The 21,694-nt window shown below is 34.1% G+C and overlaps 3 protein-coding genes across 4 annotated transcripts; 1 reads left to right on the top strand and 2 right to left on the bottom strand.

The window, feature by feature from the left end:
- Positions 1-73: 73 nt before the first annotated feature.
- On the bottom strand, positions 74-11,832 carry LOC115443392 (serine/threonine-protein phosphatase 2A 56 kDa regulatory subunit epsilon isoform). The gene is made up of 8 exons (XM_030168766.2): positions 10,899-11,832; positions 8,433-8,629; positions 4,443-4,637; positions 3,819-4,009; positions 3,187-3,400; positions 2,484-2,603; positions 2,031-2,260; positions 74-1,657 (listed from the first exon to the last, which is right to left on the bottom strand). The coding sequence occupies exons 1-8, from the start codon at positions 11,035-11,037 to the stop codon at positions 1,549-1,551; spliced, it is 1,395 nt and encodes a 464-aa protein (XP_030024626.1). The 5' UTR covers positions 11,038-11,832; the 3' UTR covers positions 74-1,548.
- A 424-nt stretch (positions 11,833-12,256) lies between these two features.
- LOC115443389 (rap guanine nucleotide exchange factor 2) lies at positions 12,257-17,051 on the top strand. Of its 2 annotated transcripts, none has more exons than XM_030168763.1 (2): positions 12,257-12,512; positions 12,919-17,051. In XM_030168763.1, the coding sequence occupies exon 2, from the start codon at positions 12,956-12,958 to the stop codon at positions 16,490-16,492; it is 3,537 nt and encodes a 1,178-aa protein (XP_030024623.1). In that variant the 5' UTR covers positions 12,257-12,512; positions 12,919-12,955; the 3' UTR covers positions 16,493-17,051. The 2 variants fall into 2 exon arrangements, with proteins under 2 accessions (XP_030024623.1, XP_030024622.1); XM_030168762.2 differs by having other exon boundaries at positions 12,258-12,508.
- On the bottom strand, positions 17,037-21,365 carry LOC115443394 (diphthine methyl ester synthase). The gene is made up of 5 exons (XM_030168769.2): positions 21,123-21,365; positions 19,862-20,044; positions 19,157-19,328; positions 17,442-17,573; positions 17,037-17,309 (listed from the first exon to the last, which is right to left on the bottom strand). Exons 1-5 carry the CDS (start codon positions 21,255-21,257, stop codon positions 17,128-17,130), a joined length of 804 nt encoding a protein of 267 aa, XP_030024629.1. The 5' UTR covers positions 21,258-21,365; the 3' UTR covers positions 17,037-17,127.
- Between the last annotated feature and the right edge of the window lie 329 nt (positions 21,366-21,694).

Consider the following 21,694-nt stretch of genomic DNA (forward strand, 5'->3'; position numbering starts at 1 on the left):
CTAAACGAATTAAATTGTGTTATACTGCATTTCTATTTTCAACTAATTCCTAGCTAAGAAATAAAAAACTAAGTAGTGTGAAAATCTCGTGTGTATTTTCAATGCAGTTTGCGCAACTGAGTAATCACAAGGGAACATCAGCTGTGGAGAACAGAGTCGGAGACCACAGGCGAGCGAGGCCGGCGCTTGCTACAGTCACCGCGGGGCGCCTACGCTTAAACATACTTTACTTAAAGAATTCAATTCATGCGAGTTACAATATTTATTTTATACTGTACTGCGTTCTATAATAGTAATTTATATTTATGAAACATATTATACTCCTTGCAATATTAATACATGTTTAATAACGAACATCTCCATAGTGTACATACGTACACACGCCATAGAGCGCCATGGCGCTAGTTCGAGTGGCATCGTTACTCATACTCGGTATACAGTATACAGTATATACAGAGCGCGGGCGCGGCGGGCAGCTCGCACGGAGCAGAGCACGAGCGCGGAGACCACGCGCTCACTCTCACTCACATTACTCGCGACTGCTCGCGACTACTCGCCACTACTCGCCACTACTCGCGCCTGCGCAGCCCACACAGCTCTACAGTGGATGATAGAAAAAATTAATTACTACAGTAATATCATACAAATTAATGACTATTCTCTTAAAAATTATCATATCTACTTGTTAGCACTGATCTACTCCAATATGCTCCAAATCATATTCTTTTTCGAGTTGTATGCCTGATACATGATGTCACCAGTTCGCTCTGACTGTTTTTGACCAATTGCGGTGTCCCATTCCCGCAGCTATGTATAAAAATCACACTGCTATAAATTTATAATAAATAAATGCCTATTTACACTATGTAACTATACAAAATGGTGGTAAGACAAATTACATTTTTTGAATCCAGCATCTAATTATTAAACAATAATTTTATACAACAATCTACGAGTGGCCTCGTTGCGAATGGCGGCCGCGTGCGGGCAATGCGTTCTGCCGCCGTACCTTTGGCCGGGTCATCCGCATCGGGGCCCGTATACTAAACAAAGTATATTTTTCATTTTATTATTCTTTTTTGTACAATCATATTCTGTCAAAATCTGGGTGCCCAATTAATGCAATATACCAGTGATCCAAATGCAATACATCATACGTCCATGCATCAATAATAATACATATAACTTTAAACTTATTTAAACAATTTAACAATATTTAAAAAATCCTAAATTAAACTAGTACCCTATGTAGATTGAAATAGTCGTAAAGTAATGTAAGACAGTGCATTCAGGGGTTGGACACTTAAAATTGCACTACAATAATTTTTAGAGACACACCGAACACGAGTGCAGCCGCGGCCTTCGGGAGCGAACCGAATTTAAAGATATATCAATTTAATACCCGAGCGAATGAATCTTCTGAGGTATAAAAAATGAATAACATCATTAACAAAAATGTAATCGAATTGCAAAATATGAATACATAACTGAAGTGAGAACGATCGCATTATTCTAGGATGTGGATGGAGGATATCGTGGTCGGGGACATCACTTGGCGAGCGGGGCGAGCGGGGCGGCGGCCTGCCGCTTGTGGCCGATCTCCAGCTCGCCCAGCCGCTTCCACAATTCGTCGCGCTCCTTCTCTCGCTTCTTCTCTCTGCGGACAGACCAAGCACTCCACTTACCAACCAACTATTTTATCGAGTATAGAGTAATTATTGAAAAAAAAACCTTGCAAGGGGGTTTTCGGGTTTTATTGATTCATATAGAACTTATGTAAGAAATCACTTTTATAAAATCTTTGTTAGAAAAAATGTCTGTCTATACATATAGATGTGAACATTAATGCCGACGGACATCTTGTTGAACTGAATTCGATTTTTTTTATGTACAACATTATAGTTGAATTTTATCTATTATTAAGTCAGATTGTTCACCACCAGTTCATTCGCCACTGCCAGTTAGTGGCGCGCATATTATTATGATGCTGAGTATGTCATATAATTTGATATACGTAAAAAAATACTCACTTCTGCCGTTCTGCTTTGTAGCTAGCAGTTAGTTCGTCAAAGAGTTTTGAATTCATCTCCATAAAGGTCTTAAGCACATTATAGACAAGCGCAACAATAGTCTGATTCCAGTGCTCCTTACTAATTCGATATAAAGCAGGAAACATTATTGGCATAATAACATGGTTATTCTCTTCCATTAAAGACATAATGTATTCATTATTCCAAAAATATAATGCCCTTTCAGCAACCTGAAAATATATATATTTTATTAGTAGTACACTTTTGTACTTAAATCATTCAATTTAATGCCGGCTTTTCACTTGACGTATTTGTGCAAATATTTGCGTGTTTCTACTAATGTAGAATATAATATGAGTTGTTTATGTATACAAAATGGATCGTGGAATGGCCAAACGACCCAATATTTGCTCAAGTTAACTGCTGCTACAACACTACATTATCAAAACTTACCTGAAAATGGGGACTGGACACACATTTCGCTATTTGTCTGAACAAGGGCTCTTGTATTTTTGCAAATTGTGCAGGCTCAATCACGTCCAGTATTTCCTCAATTTCACCCAAAAACATCACCTAAAAAGCATATTCATCAAGTTGTCGCTATGAGGCAGCTGCCTGCAGGGGCGTAGCTGGGGGGGGGATCATTGTAGGACAATGCCCTACCTTAAAATACTAACGCCCTACCTTAATAAACAACAAAATTATAAGTACGTAATTACTCAATCAAAATATATGAACCAGCGGGTTCTTTATTTCACGATTTGGAAGTTGGTCCCATAGTAAGAGAACCCTCTTTTTACTTCCGCCCTAGATGTAACCACTGCTGCCCTACCTTAAATTCAAGTCTAGCTACGGCCCTGGTTGCCTGTTGCACCAGGCGGTTTTGTTAAAATAGCAAGTTTAGTCCGAGATCTTAAACGTACATTACGATACGGTACTGTAAGACGATTTAACATGATTTTACGCTTTCGCAGATGGATAATGATCAGTGATCACTTCCTAAATTAACAAGTGATTTGAAAGTCAGTCCTATAGACCTTCTTTCAAGCAAAAAGTCCATATGCAGAGACATTTACTAAGATGTACATATATCATGTAGACATGAAAAGATAAAACGCATCTGTAAAGTGGCATAATAAACAAAATCCCTATTCACCTCTTTCTGTGAACACGTTTTCGGCCAAAACTTCAGCAGCCCTCGCACCACGGGCTCGGTGAGCGTGGCGTCCTTCTCCAGGAACTGCACGACGCAGTAGGCGAGCTGCGCGTGGTACAGCGACAGACACTTCACCTTGTGCAACGGCAGTAACACCTTCACCAGGAACTGTTTGTGCTCGCTCTTCAGGGGCAGGGCGAAACCGTTTATTATACTGCAATTTTAATCCAAATCAGTGAGTTGTTAATTCGTTTGAATATCAAATATGGTTCAATTTTTAAGCTCCTTACACATATAATTCAAACGAAATTAAACGCACGTAACAGATATGTACGTCGTGAGCGGGCACATTTAAAATATAACATAAATCCCGTCTACACAGCATTTAAAAAACATCGAATACTTTGGACCTTACCGATTTTACCACATATATTACCGTATATATCAAATATACGGCACCTAATAAGACTTGTTAATTATCACAGGATTTTGGAATTATTGACTATACACATAATTTTTGAAATACGTATACAGGTGGGTAGGAAGATCATACTACAAAGCATTTTATGATAAGTGTAAGTGGAGTGTCTGATAAAAACAAAATATAGTATTATACAAGTAATAATACTAACCTTCCCAATATTTCTAGCAGTTCTCCCACACCGTTAAAATGTTCAGTTTCGTAGACAAATCGCAAAAATATATTGTTGATTTGTTTTCGTATGAATGCTCGCAAGCCCAAGAACTTGCCATAGATGCGATGGAGCACCGTTTTCAGAAAATCTCGCTCACGCGGGTCTTCTGAATCGAACAAATCTAAAAGCTTTTAAAACCAACAAATTATATATTATAATAAAACTTCACAGCAGCTTCTCATTCCAAGTATCAGTAGTCTAGAATTCTAAATATTTTGGCATTTATTTTTACGAAATATCACAAATAAAGTTTGCATAACCTAGTAAGTTACAAGTCTCATTCACAGTGACAATTTAGTCTTAAACTAATTGTGTATTTTGTAAAATGTATGTCTTTCAAAAGGCCTTGGTTCAAAAAGTAAAATCATTGATAGAGAAAATTAAGGTGCTGCCATTAAGTGTATTATTACTCAAAGTTCTAGGTGGCGTTTCTACCTCAAACAATAGTTTATGGTCAGTTAGTCCTTTAGACTATTAATGAACCGTGTAATTTCGTACTAAATTGGTCGCAAAAAAAGTTACCACAATTTAAAACTTTATTACAAAATAATAAAAGATTACCTGCAGTACAAATTTTTGGTCAATGACTTTTTTGCCAATAGTGGGTTGAAAATCAGTTGACTCAAGGAAGCGCAGGAAGAACTCGTAGACTAGTTGAAGGTGAGGCCAGGACGCCTCCAAAGTCGGGTCATCCTCCTCAGGGTCAAAATCAGGATTTTCGCTTGGCGGTAAAGTGCGGAATAAGTTGGCCGATATCTATGAAAAACAATGCCCATGAATGCGACGGTTTTACTATATTTTCCATATTATTTACTATACATTATTCCTAGATTTTCCAGTAATAATGACAATAAAAATATGGGGACGACGAGCTCTAAAGCTAAGTTACCTTTAGCCGAATTACCTATTCCATTAGGACGTTCCGAAATTCTCCTTGGTTTCCTAGTTTTTTTTTTTTTTTTTGTAATACCAGTTATAGAATATATGTAATTCGATTTATCCGAAAAACCCCATTTCGACGTTCTGCTATTTCTTGTAGTTTTCTAGTTACATGTTTTTCTTTTTATCAAACTTAAATTTGTGTGTCGTTCCTAGCTATAGTGATGTCAATAATCGAGATAAATGCGTGGAAATATTCTTTTAATTACCACAATAGTTAACACTGTGGGGGCCTTAACATTTGTTATTAGAGATGGAAAAATAATATTAAAAGAAACGAAAATGTCGCCACTCTCAGCTTTCACATACGTACACACTACGCGCTTTAACAGACAGGCTTAATCTATACTATTATATAAAGCTGAAGAGTTTGTTTGTTTGTTTGTTTGTTTGTTTGTTTGAACGCGCTAATCTCAGGAACTACCGGTCCAAACTGAAAAAATCTTTTTACGTTGGATAGCCCTTTGTTCGTGGAGTGCTATAGGCTATATATCATCACGCTATACCCAATAGGAGCGGGGCAGTAATGGCTAATCTCAGGAACTACCGGTCCAAACTGAAAAAATCTTTTTGCGTTGGATAGCCCTTTATTCGTGGAGTGCTATAGGTTATATATCATCACGCTATACCCAATAGGAGCGGAGCAGTAATGGCTAATCTCAGGAACTACCGGTCCAAACTGAAAAAATCTTTTTGCGTTGGATAGCCCTTTATTCGTGTAGTGCTATAGGCTATATATCATCACGCTATGACCAATAGGAGCGGAGCAGTAATGGCTAATCTCAGGAACTACCGGTCCAAAATGAAAAATTCTTTTTGCGTTGGATAGCCCTTTGTTCGTGGAGAGCTATAGGCTATATATCATCACGCTATATTCAATAGGAGCGGAGCAGTAATGGCTAATCTCAGGAACTACCGATTCGAACTGAAAAAATATTTTTGTGTTGAATAGTCCTTTGTTTGTGGAGTGCTCAAAGTTATATATCATCACGCTATGACCAATAGGAGCGGAGCAGTAATGGCTAATCTCAGGAACTACCGGTTTCAACTGAAAAATTCGTTTTGTGTTGGATAGCCCTTTATTTGTGGACCGCTTTAAGCTATATATCATCACGCTATGACCAATAGGAGCGGAGCAGTAATGGCTAATCTCAGGAACTACCGGTTTGAACTGAAAAAATCTTTTTGTGTTGGATAGCCCTTTGTTCCTGGAGTGCTATAGGCTATATATCATCATGCTATGACCAATAGGAGCGGAGCAGTAATGAAACATGTTGCAAAAACGGGGAAAATTATGAGTTTTGAGAGCTTCCGTTGCCTGCGCTGCGTAAACGGTTAAAGTTATGCAACAATGATGTATGACGGGATTGTTTCACTTAAAAAGTTCTAAATAATATAACAAAGTCCTCCGCTGCATCTGTCTGCCTTAACGTGTTAAACTCAAAAACTACCTAACGTATTAAGATGAAATTTGGTATGGAGACAGTTTGAGACCCTGGGAAAAACATAGGCTCCCGGGAAACTACTATTTTTATAACGGAAAACTTTAGCCTGAAAAACTTTATAACGCGGGCGGAGCCGCGAGCAAAAGCTAGTATCTTATAATATTCTGATCTTCAAATACTTATCTTAATATAGACATAACGACCTCCTACGCATCTTATAGTTAATTATTGTACTTTATTTCCCCATCTGCTAAGCATACATAGACAAAGATCGAAATCGGAGCTATTACTGATGATTATAAAATTATTTTTTTTATATAACTCGTCCATAATGGTTTTAATAAAGAAACGGTAATGTTGAACTTATTAAAGATAACAAATCAAGAACTTCGAGCGATACAAATACGACCTAGAATGAGTCGTGGTAATGGTATATGTATTAGCATAGACTTATCGTAACCTAGGTACCTTCATAAGCTCACTGTCTTATCCATGAAAGTGTGGATAAAGATACCAATAATGCATTCATGATTTGCTGACTGGCAATAATAGCAAGGCATAACCTTTTTCCAATAATATAACTACGCACACCTATGATTGACTAAACTGAGATTTAAAACCTTGGCATCATTGGTTTTACAACCTAAATACGCGGCTACTTGTGGATAAATGAGACAAACATTTTATATGCCAAAGACAATGATATTTGAAAAGGCACTTTTTATGACCAGGCACAGTTCAGTAACTGACCAATATTACATCTTGTATTAACAAACTGTGCTATGCTTGCTTGCACATGTATATATCAGAAGATTCTTTCATAACAAACATAAATAAAACTCCATATATTCAAACAAGAGTAAAGAACATAGAATCTGATGCTAAAAAAAGGTAGTGGACTATACTATTGTCAAAAACAACACTAGTGAACAGCATAAATGTATATTAAAGGGAAGTGCAAAGGTAAACCTTTGACATAGATAAAAAGAAAACATGATTATGATTATGCTGAGAAGACGTCGTTTGTCAAAAGTGCGTGTTTTGTGCGTCGTTTGTCAAAACTCATTTCTTTATCGATTGCTATAAATTTGCTATGTAGAATACTGTAACATTTTAGTTCACTGCCGTCGTCACTGAAAAACATTCAAACCATGTATGATACCATAAATGATCGCAGTAAATATTCCCCAATCTCAGTCTAAACTAATCTAGTTTTATGGCGAGAAAAGGCGGATAGGCACTGCTATACTTATTTATCAAAATGTGCAGGCTAGCAGAATATTTAGACTTGGTAATGGGCATCATAGGGGCGCAAATACGTCTTAGAATTAAATTATGTGAAGCACATCTCTCTTAAGTGGATGAAAAATAACATTGTAATTTGCAGACATCATGCACTATATTCAATAAAGCAAAAACAAATCAAGTATTTATTATTGGACTACTTTTCTGTAGCCTTTACTTTATTTTGAGTATTTAAAAATAATACAAAGGCATTATTTAAAAATTAAAAGTAGGAAAACCAATTTGTTTCTGATTTTTCCTTCTATAAAAATTTTATGACTCAAATGTACAAGTAATAAAACATATATATATAGAATAATTTCATTATAATGTGGTCTCAAATAAATACTTTTAAAATATGTAAATTAGAATAATTTCTTTTGAAAATCAATAAAAATAGACTCAGTATTGTAAAAGCTAAAATGATCTAAATCAGTTCAATCATTAAAGTTAAACAAAATGATTTCATTTCATTAAATTATTTAAAGACTTTTTTGCAAATTAATTATGAATATAACCAGTGTCTCATAGCACTTTTAAGTGTTATTGTCCAATTGGTTACAAACTATCTAATGGAACATACACCTGAAATGGTTTTTACATCTATGACCTAGTTCCATTAAAATTATGTAACTTCTTATCCTGCTCTTTTCAAAACATAAGAAAGGTTTAAATTCTTTAATGTTTATCTAACTATCTCCATACCAAAATTTATCAAAATCTATTTGGTATTTTTTGGGTCAATCGCATTCATACACACAGACACGGAAGGAAATTTGTTTAATAGTATATAAGGATTAGTTTCCAATCATAATGTTTTGATGTGCTGTATTATAGATGAGTATGAGTTTGTACCTTAATAATAAAAACAAAAAATTATTACCATTTTTATAATCTCTGGGTAGACAGGCTCAGTGAGCACACCGCGACCACCAGTGATGTACTCAACCAGCTCGTTGAGAGTGGCCCGTTTGATCTCCTTGCCTTTCAGGTCAGCAACAGGATCCATGAAGTCAAAAGCCACACAGCATTGTCTGAGCTTTCGAATAAACAGTTCCTCTTGCTCGCTGCTGGGAACATCTGGAATCCAATATAAGGTAACAATGACTTCCCAGTACCACATTTGAAAAATAACTACAGCTCTATGGTATTGAGAAATTTATTAATGGCACTTGAAATTTAAATTATTGTTACAATCATCATAATAGTAATTAATCCAAACATCCAACCACACGGACAGTCCTAAACCCACACCTAGGATCAATATAAATATGGGGAACTGCAGAGAACTACTCTCCACACTATAATATTTGAATCATCATATAGTGCCTCTTTACAAAATTAAAGACAGTGTAATTTATATTTGTAATGTAACCACAAAAACACTGTCAGATGTAGCCTCACATGACATACAATGCCACAATGTCCTTTGAATCCATATGTTATATTGTAAACATATCAAATGCAGTTATTAACTAATTCTGTATATTTTAAATATTTTTTAAGTTATTAATGATAATTGTTCTTTTAATGCAATGTCACAACCCAACAAATTAAAGCATTCATCTGTATACTTGAAATAAGGACCTGGAAAGTCATAATATACCTAAACATAGATTCAGATAATTCAAATAATAATAAATTATTCTTTCAAAAATATTTTTAGTAAATTATGTTAATTGTGTTAGTCTATTAAATTTTAATAAATAATACATGTGTCAGAATGTACTATTATCCTCATAGTTAAAATTAGAGCTTCATTTGGTTAGATAGAATGTTAGGTTAGTAATAAAAATAAATCAATTTCATAATCTAAATTCTGAACACTTTTAGATATGTTAGTTTTATAGTAATAAAATATATTTAAAATAATTTACTTCAAATCCAACTTACTCTAAAGATAAAAATAACTGACATATGAATATAATAGATAAACTGAGATATATTGAGACACAAAGAGTTAGAATGAACAGATATCTATGGGAAAGGTAATTAACAATAGCACTAAAAAGAAAAATCTTAAATTCTATATTTTCATTAAATTCATTAAAATTATTAGAAATGTATATATATATTCATTATGATTTTATTAGACTCTTAAATAAAAGACCTTCAAACAAGTTACTTAGATCTGATCAATAACAAACACTGATAACACTATTTGCTTTCCTGCTGAATACAAAATATAAATAATATGAATCATAAATGGAATAGTTGTGTGTAACTCAATCTAACAGAAACATAAATCCAAGTGATGTATTAATTGGCTCTATCCATATAAGATATAATCTGTCACAGCATTATATTTAATAAATATTATCTATATTTTCTTATTCTCTTGTCTGACCTAAATACATGTTTTTTTTTTATTTCTACATTTATTATAGAGAAACAAATTACATTTAATTTCAAAATGGAATTTATTCCTAAATACTTATTATGAGACCTTCACTGTTAAAAGGTTGGTTGAAAGCATTTTGTTTGCTTTGTAAGGTTTACTGGGGTATAATTTGGAACACTCATACAAAATAATGTAGGCTTATATTATAAAAAAGGTGTCTCTAATTTTATATACATATCTTTCTTAGTACTTGCTATATACATCTACATAGAGAATTCCAGGTAATGCCACTATAAAATCAGATTCTTTATAAGAAACATTGATAGAAATATAGTAAGTAATAATGTATATAAAATAAGTAATAAGTTCTACAGATTATTTTTAAGATAAGACTAATTATATTACATAAAATTTTATATATTCAACCATATATCATTTCAATCCCCTTCTCTATAAACAAAGGTCTAAACATTTCTTACTGTTAATGCAAAAAAATCTCATAAAATTCTTATTAAGATCCAAAATGATAATTAAAAACCATTACAAAATACATTTTAAATGCAGTTCTAGGTATTCCTGTTTTTTTAATTATGTTATTTGGATATTATTATATCCATGTGACATGATTCTTAGCTTGTAATACCAAATTTAAAACAATAATAAAAATAACCAAGCTAATAATTATGTCAACATAATATTGGAGACACAATTTATCATTTTGAAGAAAATAAGTTTTAGAATAATTTGCAAATTATTTGTAATAATTTCTAATGCAGCAGTTATCCATACAATTAAATGTCAAAAATTGTTTTAATATTATTCCAAATCAGTGACAACCATCAATTATTTTTTTAGTTAACCTAATACCTAGCCCATTATCATGACCAAAGTTCGTCAAAATCTCGAAATTAGACAACAAATAAAAATCAGGTCATTTTAAAAACAAAAAAAAATGCAATTTGTGTATAATAGTATGTTGACATTGACATGGAGATAAGTTTGACTCACCTTTTAGCAGTGGCAGGGCTTGCAACTCCACATCCTGCGTATTGCGGTACCGAGACGATCCCTGAGATTTTTTGGTCTTTTTCTTCAACGATCTTTTGGCGAAAGGATCAATCCTGTCCACAAACGTTCCCGAAGACATTTTGACAATGTAAAAGTGTCCCAAATGATAACAAGTAGACAGTGATCAATGCGAAATTTGTTTTGTTTCGGATAGTGTCATGATCTGGCCCAGTCCACGAGACGAACGCGCACTTTCCGTAAGGTCGGAGCACAATATTAGAGCCTAAACAAACATTCCTTCGTCACACATGACGGTAATGGAGTGATCACACTCAAGCCATTCTTTATACACTTCAAGATTCCACAACAGTTACGTAATTTTAATACGTCTATAACACTAAAATAACACAAATACAGAAAATAATAATTCGGTTCGAAAATTTAGACTTATTTTGTGAGGCGTGTCACGAATAGCAGAAGGCAGAAGTCACATATACATACAAGCCTCGTGTAATATCAGCCGGTCCGTCAATGACAATATAATTCTCGACAAAAACCGTCAAAGATATTTCAGAGATTTACTCATTACAACACGAAAAACATCGAATCAAAACGGTAATCGTCCCTCCTATGGGTAATCAAAAACCAAAGCAGTGATGACACGGAGTAAAATTTAACACCAAAAATCCATCACCGTAGTCTCGCCATCGCTCACCATCCGTTTCGACTATGAAACAAGACGCATTTTAACGCTATGCACAATATAGTTCTTAAATGTTGCACTGTCACGAGAATTGTTTTATATTTCGGTGACTTTTTCACTATAGGAAGGAATCAATTTACAAAATTTATAACTAAAAGATTAACATCACTGGTTTTGCTGCGAAAACGCTACACTCGTAGAAAAGTACCTCCTTCTGAAAATAGATGGAGATAGAAAATATTCAGTTGGTCAAATCAAGTCCATTTATACTAAAATGGACTCGATATCCTCATTTAAATTATGATAAATATCTTGTAAAAATATAATTTCAATTTATAATTACCAATTATAATATAATATGGGTAAATAGTAAGGAAATAGTAAAATTTACGCTACGATAAGTATCCATTTCCGGTAGCAAAATCTACATTGAAGTAAATATTGGCTATGATTGGATTTTTTTTTAATACCAAAATTATTAAAACTTTTGTTTTGTTATTATATGATTAAATTTAAAATGTGTTTAAATTATAAATATTGCAACTAAATTATAGTTAAACTTGTAAGATATTTTACAAAATAAAAATAATGAAATCAACGTCATTGTACGTCTATGGTTATGAACACTCCATAGTCTATCCATTATGCTCTATAATCTATCATTATTTCATTCAGCTTTGGTCGCAAGAAAGCTGCTTTCTAAATATTTGTCGCAGTTTTCAATTTCGAAACGAAATAAAGTGGTTTATTTTTTATAGAACTCCAGTGATAATTTTTATTTATGAGAATCAGTTTTGTGGTGTTAAGAAGTTATAGCAAACGTTTACAGAAAAAAGTTTAATTAATTTAGAAAGCAACATGGAAGCGTTGACAGTTCCGCCATGAATGCAAAATAAATAGAAATTGAGTAGGTATTAATCCAATTTAAATGATCTCTAGTCGTGAAATACGTAGCCATTGTTTTCACTCTGAAGACAAAACATAAACATGTGACGTAAACATTATCACAGCCCCTTTTACATTTTGATCTGTATTGCACGATCGTAGGCACCTACTGAGAATAAACTCTCCCGCAATTCATGAACAGTCGACGTATTATGTCAGCCGATTAAAATATCATTACATGTATCCTTATTACTGTGTTTTAGACATATGTACATATATATTCACAACGTAGTTAAACATGTTAATAAATTGTATAATTCAGGCCTTAGTGCAAAGTGATGGATCAAATATTCTATAGAATATGATTAATACATATAATTGCCAGTTTAGTGTTATTGCAATTATTTTAGTCACATCTACCCATTGTTACAGGAGCTGGACTTAATTCAGGCAGGCTAGAAACTTCACAATGTTGAGAGGTGGGCGTGGAGGCCGTCACAGTCCTGAACTGTATCCTCATACACTGAAGTGCTCGAACGCGAGTGACACTAGTTCCGCCTACAGCGGTAGTGACACAATGACTTCTGTACACAGCTCACTTGACATGGACATGGAGGTGGACCTTTCCGGCCTCCTTGAGTCCATTGTGGATTCAGATGAAGAAGAAGATATGGAAGAGAGCATGGATAGTCTCACAGTCAGGGATGCTGTACGAGAGTGTCTTGAAAAGGACCCTAGCGAAAGAACTGATGAAGATATTGATATTCTCTTAGAATTCACCCAACATTTGAAGGCATTCACTAATATGACACTAACAGTGCGTAGAGCTTTGTGTGGTGTAATGGTTTTTGCAGTTGTTGAGAAGGCTGGCACAATAGTTATGAATGATGGAGAGGAACATGATTCGTGGTCTGTCCTTATCAATGGTCATGTTGGTATTGAACATGCTAGTGGGGAAATTGAGCACCTGAATGTTGGTGACAGTTTTGGTATGGCAGAGGCTACTCTTGAAAAACTGTATCACAGAGGTGTGATGACTACGCGATGTGATGATTGCCAGTTTGTGTGTGTCACACAAACTGATTACTACCGCATACTCCATCAGGGCGAAGAGAATATAAGGCGTCATGAGAATGAACATGGAGTCGTAGTATTGGTCACTGAATATAGAGGTACAGCCGGGGAGTCTGGCCGTCAACAAGGGCATGTGGTCATTAGAGGAACTCCTGAACAGTTGATGCTACAACTGGTTGAAGACAATTCACGTGATTCTACTTATGTTGAAGATTTCCTTCTCACTCACAGGACATTTATTGAGAGTCCTTTAGTAGTTGCTAAACAACTTCTTGCCTGGTTTTCTGAACCATCTGTTCGTGATAAGGTCACACGAGTTGTATTACTTTGGGTAAATAATCATTTTACTGATTTTGAAACAGATCCAAATATGATGGATTTTCTTGAAAGTTTTGAAGGTGCATTAGAGCGTGAAAAAATGGAAAGTCAGCTGAGGCTATTGAATATTGCATGCTCTGCAAAAGCAAGAACTAGGAGTGTTACTTTGTCTCGCCCTACCAGAGATGAAGCCCTCAACTTTACTATTGTTGGTGGATATGAAAGAGGGTATGGGATATTTATATTTAAAGTTGAAAAACATTCTAAAGCTGAAGATGTTGGACTCAAAAGAGGTGACCAAGTTTTAGAAGTGAATGGTCAATCATTTCAGCATGTCAGTCATGCAAAAGCGATGGAAATAATAACTGGTTCAACACATTTAAGCATCACAGTTAAAAGTAATTTATTATCTTTTAAGCAAATGTTACTAATGCCTGAAAATTCCCCTAGACAAAGAGGATGTACCAATATGGTTCGTTGGCAAACAGACCCTAGAGCTAGATTATCAACTGCAGAGTTGCTTGGTGATGATCCTATCACATTGACACCTGTATTTCAGTCCCCTACCAAAAAACCACAACAACTTAGTATAAAGAAAGAACCACAGAAAGGCTTTATGACACTCGGACCCAAAAGGCGATTGCAGAAAGCTTTAATGAAAATGAACATTCTTCCAAAAAATACTATTACAGACGGCTTACACAGTGATGACAGTATTCTCTCCAACACTGAATCATTAAATAAAGCTAACACCAGTACCTCATTCTATAATTCACACAGTAATCCAGATTTAATATCAATATGCTATGATGAATATCAATCTTCTGATTTTCCAGAGCATGTACTTAAAGTGTACAAAGCTGATCAAACCTGCAAGTATTTATTGGTACACAAAGAAACTACTGCTAGGGAAGTAGTAATGCTAACATTGCAAGAGTTTGGTATCACAGATCCCAGTTCCAATTTTTCACTCTGTGAAGTTTCTGTTGCCCAGGGTGGAATAATCAAACAACATAGACTTCCAGACCAACTCCAAAACCTTGCAGAACGCATTGGTCTTAGTTCTAGATATTATCTCAAAACCAATGGTATTAGTGAAACTTTAGTACCTGATGACATGGCTCCTGAACTTCTTCGGGAGAGTGTTGTACATTTCTTGCAATTAAATGCTGTGGAAGTGGCAGTGCAGTTAACATTACAAGACTTTTGCATTTTTCGACAGATTGAGAGCACAGAATATGTGGATGATCTGTTTGCTTTAAAAAGTAGATATGGCACACCAATGTTGTCTCAATTTGCTGAACTTGTAAACAAAGAAATGTTTTGGGTAGTTACAGAAGTTGTAAATGAACAAAATCTGGTCAGGCGATCCAAAATTATAAAACAATTTATTAAAGTAGCCCGTCATTGCAAAGAATGCAAAAACTTTAATTCTATGTTTGCAATTATATCAGGTTTAGGACATGGGGCTGTATCCAGACTGAGAATGACATGGGAAAAACTACCCACTAAATATTACAAATTGTTCACTGATTTACAAATGCTGATGGATCCATCTAGAAATATGTCTAAATATAGACAGCTAGTCACTACAGAGCAAGGTAGATCACCCGTTATACCTTTTTATCCTGTGGTAAAAAAAGATCTTACATTTATTCACTTGGGTAATGATACAAAAGTTGAGGGTATGGTCAATTTTGAGAAATTAAGAATGATTGCAAAGGAAGTTAGAACACTTACTAACATGTGTAGTGCACCTTATGATCTATTGACTTTGCTGGAGTTAGGAAAACAGCCACCTTCAAATGCCATGGTGGCTTTGAATCAACTAACAACAGGAGTGCAGCAAGGTCAAGTCACAGTAAAGAGAAGGAAAAAATCTTCAAATGTTCCGAACCCAAAAAAAATGTTTGAAGAAGCACAAATGGTTAGGCGAGTCAAAGCATATTTAAACCGTATGCATGTTGAGACTGATGAGGAACGACTCCACGCACTATCTTTAGAATGCGAGGGAGCCGGGCCGGCCCCAGTAATGCCTCGTCGTCGGCATCCATCGCCCTCGCTATCCACTACCAGCAGTGCATCCTCAGCCAGTGAAAGTAAGAAAAGTTTTGCGGGAAATAAATTTGGTACAGCATCGCCGCAAGCTGTAAGAAAGCTCTTGGCGCTGTCGGAGCCCGCAAAAACTAGACCACATCAACCTAGACCATTGCCACCAGGTCCTTCCCCCTGTTCTCATAGACGTGACGGTCCCGTACCAGGTATTTGTTGCCCCCGCACAGCTCACGAGAGATCGCATTCGGATACGCCAACTCCCCTTCCGGTCGATTTGTCAGCGGAAAGTAGTAGTGTGACGTCACTAGTCAACTTACCGTTGAGAAAAACAGGATCTGCCACATCTAGTGACAGCGGCCACGGCTCCTGCACAGCGACTGGGTGTGCTCGGCCAGTGCCGCCGCCGCGCATGCCGCAGGCTCCGTACACTTTAGCCGCGCAGGTAGCCCGCCTGGAGCGCTTAAGCCGCGCTCACTCGCATGAGGGCGTCACGCGTCCTTATGATTATTACGACGTGCCCGACGACGACGACGACGATCAACAAGTCTCTGCCGTTTGAAATTTTAAATACTCTTAAAATTTTAAATCAATGTCTAATTTATATAGTTCACAGTTTTGTAATCTCACTTGATAAATAGAGCGCACGTGTTTTATAAATTTGTCTTGTACTATTAAAAATCATGTATGTTTATGACTAAGTCTAAAGACTGTATAATTATCATAAGGAAATGTTCTAGTGTTCCATAATGTAAAATTCCATATTTAATAAGTCTTTTTAATTTTATTATAATTTGACCCACCATTATCCAGTTTTATCTAGAGATGTTTGATGTTTAATAAATAGGTGATTATTATGTATCCAATGTTGGTGTATCTACATTCCGGTATTTGTATATTACTAATACATAGTTCTCATTATTTATGAATTGTGAAACTTAGACCAAATAATAATTAATTACGTTTTAATATACTCGATTTAAATAATTTTATTTTGTGGTAGCTTTGTGGACCAATGGGTTTGAGTTTCTATTCATATGGTCATATCGAATTCTGTTGATATTTTCTTCTTTTTAATAATTACGAATGTAAATAATAAAACTATATTAATTATACTCTAATGGCTGTTTATTTTGTATCATAGTAAAATATAACAAAATATTGCGTATATGCACATTGCACACAGTTAAGTGGCGGCTATCTAAACTGTGCGAGATAGTCTAGTTCGAGCGGATGTAGATTGGGAGCAGGGATGACAAGACTGTGTAGCGGCGGCCCGAGGTCACACTGTTGCATTGCTTCAATGGAACTAACTGCGATCTTTTGATCGGGGGCCCCGACTCTACATAATCCCACTGCTGTTGTAGACTTATTTATTTCTGAAATCAAAAGACAATTACCTAGGTATTTTTTTTAATAAATAAACTATTATATTTATATGTTCAGAGATTTTAATGCTTTTAAAAATTATTATAATTTCCTGTAAAAGTACTCGACTACTTAATAGGTACCTGATTCTGGATGATTTTCAATTATGTGGATTAACTGTTGTGCTGCTTCCTTCACTGACATAAATTTTGGATCCATGTATTGGCGAACTTTTTTGGTCAATGACTCCTCTGTTGGTTCTTTTACCTTTATATCTGAAAAAATATATACAAGGTTTTCTAATCATCTATCTAATTTGTAAGTCTAAAAGTAATACAATTCTTATGTAGTCGCCGTTAACTCTACCTTATGCATAATTAGCCACAAAAGGAGCTTATTCAACAAATTCAAATTATACTATAGTCTTGTGTTGCCAACAATTTTTTAAATCGTAAAATAAACTACAAATGGTTTTCTTTAAGGGAAAAATATTTTGATCGAAATTAATGTGCAGAGGTGTTTTTAAATGTTTAATTTGTTCAGCCACTTTCATGACTGAGTGTACAATACAGCTGTAAACTGCTATTTTCCCAAAACTAGAGTTTATAAAGATTAATGTTTAACATGGAGTGAAATAGGGTATGATAATATGATAGATAAAATCAAGTTGTTTATGAAAAGTGAAGATAGAAAAGACAAAATATCCACATACAATTTACTCATTGCTGTAGTTATTTAAGGATGTATCCGACACTTTTTGTACGTTAGAAAAACGATTAAATCAGAGTTTTGGTTTATTTCACTACACACTAAGAAGAAAAGGAAAAGGTGTTTTGAGCTGTCCTAATATACATACCTAGATGAAAATAAAGCTATGTATAATTTATCAACTTTCGTTTACTATCCAAAGTTTTATATAATATGTATATAGTTAATTACATATTTAGCAAGTTACATTTTATTAACAAAATTTTCTTTCCAACTATTTGTTCACTTTACATCTTTCTCTTAAGATATATAGCTGAGCTGACCGACTAATGGCCATTTACAGTAACCGACTCCTATCGTTTTTTTTTAAACTATTACGAAATTAGACCAATCAGAACAAAGATTGTTAACATGCTTAAACATAGACTTATTTTTATTAGTTTGTTCTTGGGATGGAATCAAAGAGTAATCTTCGGATCTTTTACTGAAACGGCCGTAAGTCTTTACTTACTATATGTAATAGCTACACATGGAATAAGTTCATATTTAAAAATCTTGGAAATATAATGAATAAAAAATGTACATAATATATAAAATAAATAAAGAATATCTTATCTAGCTGCGAGACCGTTATACAACTACACCACTAAAGCAGTCTTCGATCGCAATTTATGATATTACATTGCTATTCTGCTACCTATGGTTAAACTAAATGATAAAATTTTCTATGCACCCTTTATGTACCTACTTAAATTAAAAAAAAATACACCAGGTGTATTACAAAGAATATATACTTAGCTAGTTTAATAAGAATACGACAACCTAAAATAATTTAACAAAATAAAAACATTGAACATTCATGACCGGAAAACGTCCGTAAATTCCGTGAAAAATGAAAGAGTGACAACCCTATACACGAGTTAGTCGGGGACAGCAGATTCAAAGTAAATTCCAACATTTCATAAATACTTTCCTTGGTAATTGGTACCTACCCCCAAATCTGGATGTATATTTTATATAAAATATCATATAATATTAGGTGGCCTAGATTAAATCTGTAATTTCTATTAAAAATAGATATGTTAACACTTATTTAAGTTTGTATATCTTGTGAGACAACAAATTTAAAGTAATACTTGACAAACAGTACCCAATAAACATAGTGTATGCAAATTTCTGGCGAAATTAGCAACTATTTTTTCAAAGAAACTGTCTGGTTTCCATGTGTCGGTCCAGTAAGGTATTGACACTGTTTCTCCAAAATTATACAGTTGTAAACCACAACAGCTCACTGCATTCATTATAGAAGCATTGTGCACAATCTGTAACAAACAAAATAAATATTACAGATATTAATATATTACATTGCCTTGTTGGTCTAGTCACCTAGTGGCAGCATACTTGTACTACTATGATTGATCCATATGTACTTTGATTATAGGGTGTTGGGATCAATTATCAGGAGGTTAGTGGTTACAAAAACACCTGAGTTCCCAGAATTGAATTTGGCTTGCCACCAAACTCACAATGAGACACGGTAAGTTTGATAAAAAAATTGTAAAACTTACCTACTTAACCTTTTTGGGATAAACGGTTTAAGGATGTATACATATTAAATACACAAGGTGGATTTTTGAGATGGGGCAGTAGGGGCAGCTAGCTTAACTGCTGTGGACATAAGAAAACTTTTTTTGAAAAGTATACATAAATTTTAAAGACATTAAGATTTGTGTTTTTAATTTACAGATTACTTACTGCCTTATCTCAAAAATTCAACCCATAAATCGTGTAAAGTATATTTCAAGATCTTAACAGTGCAAAGTTGTGAATATTTGTATAATTTAATGCATATTACCTGAGTACTGACACCAAACTCTTTAGCTCGTAATAGCATGTCTGTATGTGTTGTGGCTCCTAATGGATCCCCAACAACTAATAATGCAATGTGTTTTTCTCTAGCTTCTTCAAGAACATTGTCTATACTTGATTCACATAATTCACGGTCTGCTAGTATTAAGGGTCTTCCATAAAACTCCTCCTGTAAGAGAATCAAGTAGGTATATAAAATGTGTCATGAATAAGTGACTTGTGAAATTTTGTTAAGGTTTTCCTTATTTGTCACATGATGTGGTAGGGAGAAAGTTTCTAATATTTACATAATATTGGGAAGAACCACCTTGCTTTTGTTGTTCTTTATTATTTATAAGTTATGCTTATATGTTTAAAACTAATAAATTAAATAAATCGCCTAGAACACATGTGCTATTACTCTTGCATTATATTGGTTTTTGTGAATTTTAGTCTTCAACCAAACAAATGAACCCACCTTCCCTACCTCACTCACTGTAATAAAAAATTTATAGACAAGTCATAATAGCATAGACCAAAACTTTTAGACAACATATATACATACATTATATAATTATATGTAAATACTATAACTTATAAAGATGATGGCCTTTACAAATACTGCAATGTTTTAGTGCAGGAAATATAATAACTATATAATCGACTAGGTTAAGCTCAGAGCTCCACCTGCATGAAAAAGTTATTCAGGATAAAAGTCCTGCTTTCTATTTTCCAGGAATAAAAGGTAGTGTAGCCTCCTATTAATGCAAAATTTTAAAATTGTTTTAGTAGTTCTTGAAATTGGCATGTCCAAACAAACCTTTCACAATTATTATATAATGGTATACTGTACTAATATTCAAAGATTCCAAAATATTTGTTAAGAAAATAAAATAAAAAAATATCTTACCTATAAAATGTTAAACATTATTTAGATTCAGTCAATATTTACTTTATCTAACATGGAATAAATACTGGGAATAAAATAACTGATACGGAATCATACTTTAATAAGTTTTTGAATAAAAAAGATATTTATTCTATAACCACCTAATATTTAACCACACGGAAGATACTTGGGGATACAACGCATTGCAAACCACAAACAAGTCAGGGATCTATATCAAACAATTAGATTTATCAATTTTAACATTAGCATTAATGAGTAGTTTAGTTTGAATTGGACAGATCAAAAATTAAAGAGACAATCCAATATTACAATCACATAGTAAAATTTTATATAAATTATAATTACTTTTATTACTTACCAAAGTTTCTTTCCCAACTGTAAGGATGGAAGTATATGCCTCTAAATATACTTTGTCACAATTCTTTACGATTTCCAATCCTTTTACAGTAATGTCTTTTGCATCACCTAAGCCCAGACCAATTAAATAAAACATTATTTTATACGAAACAAATAATTCAATATGGATTAGGTTATGTTTGAACAGAATGTTTGCAAAATGTTTGGTTATGTTTCTTCAATTGACAGTTCAAATTAGTGCTGCTAGATGCCAGATTTAAAATTACCCCCTCAATCAGAAGAAACCCCAGAGAATTACAATACTGACCGCAATAAAGTTGGTAAACTATTTTACAAAAACTACTTTTATTTCAATAAAAAGAGTACTTTACGCGTGCAATAGTATGTTCCCACTCTGGATAAGTTATATTCTTACCTCTCGCATTACCGTCCTCTCCATCAGAAAACTAGTTTACCTAAATTTCAATATAATACAATAATATGATACAGTAGGTAGGTATAATTTTTACAAAAAAGTATGGAGCGGGTGAAAGTAAAAGTTTGCGTAAAGGTTTGTAAAATTATGATGGCGCC

Source organism: Manduca sexta, chromosome 13 (genome assembly GCF_014839805.1).
Source record: "Manduca sexta isolate Smith_Timp_Sample1 chromosome 13, JHU_Msex_v1.0, whole genome shotgun sequence".
Classification (NCBI taxonomy): domain Eukaryota; kingdom Metazoa; phylum Arthropoda; class Insecta; order Lepidoptera; family Sphingidae; genus Manduca; species Manduca sexta.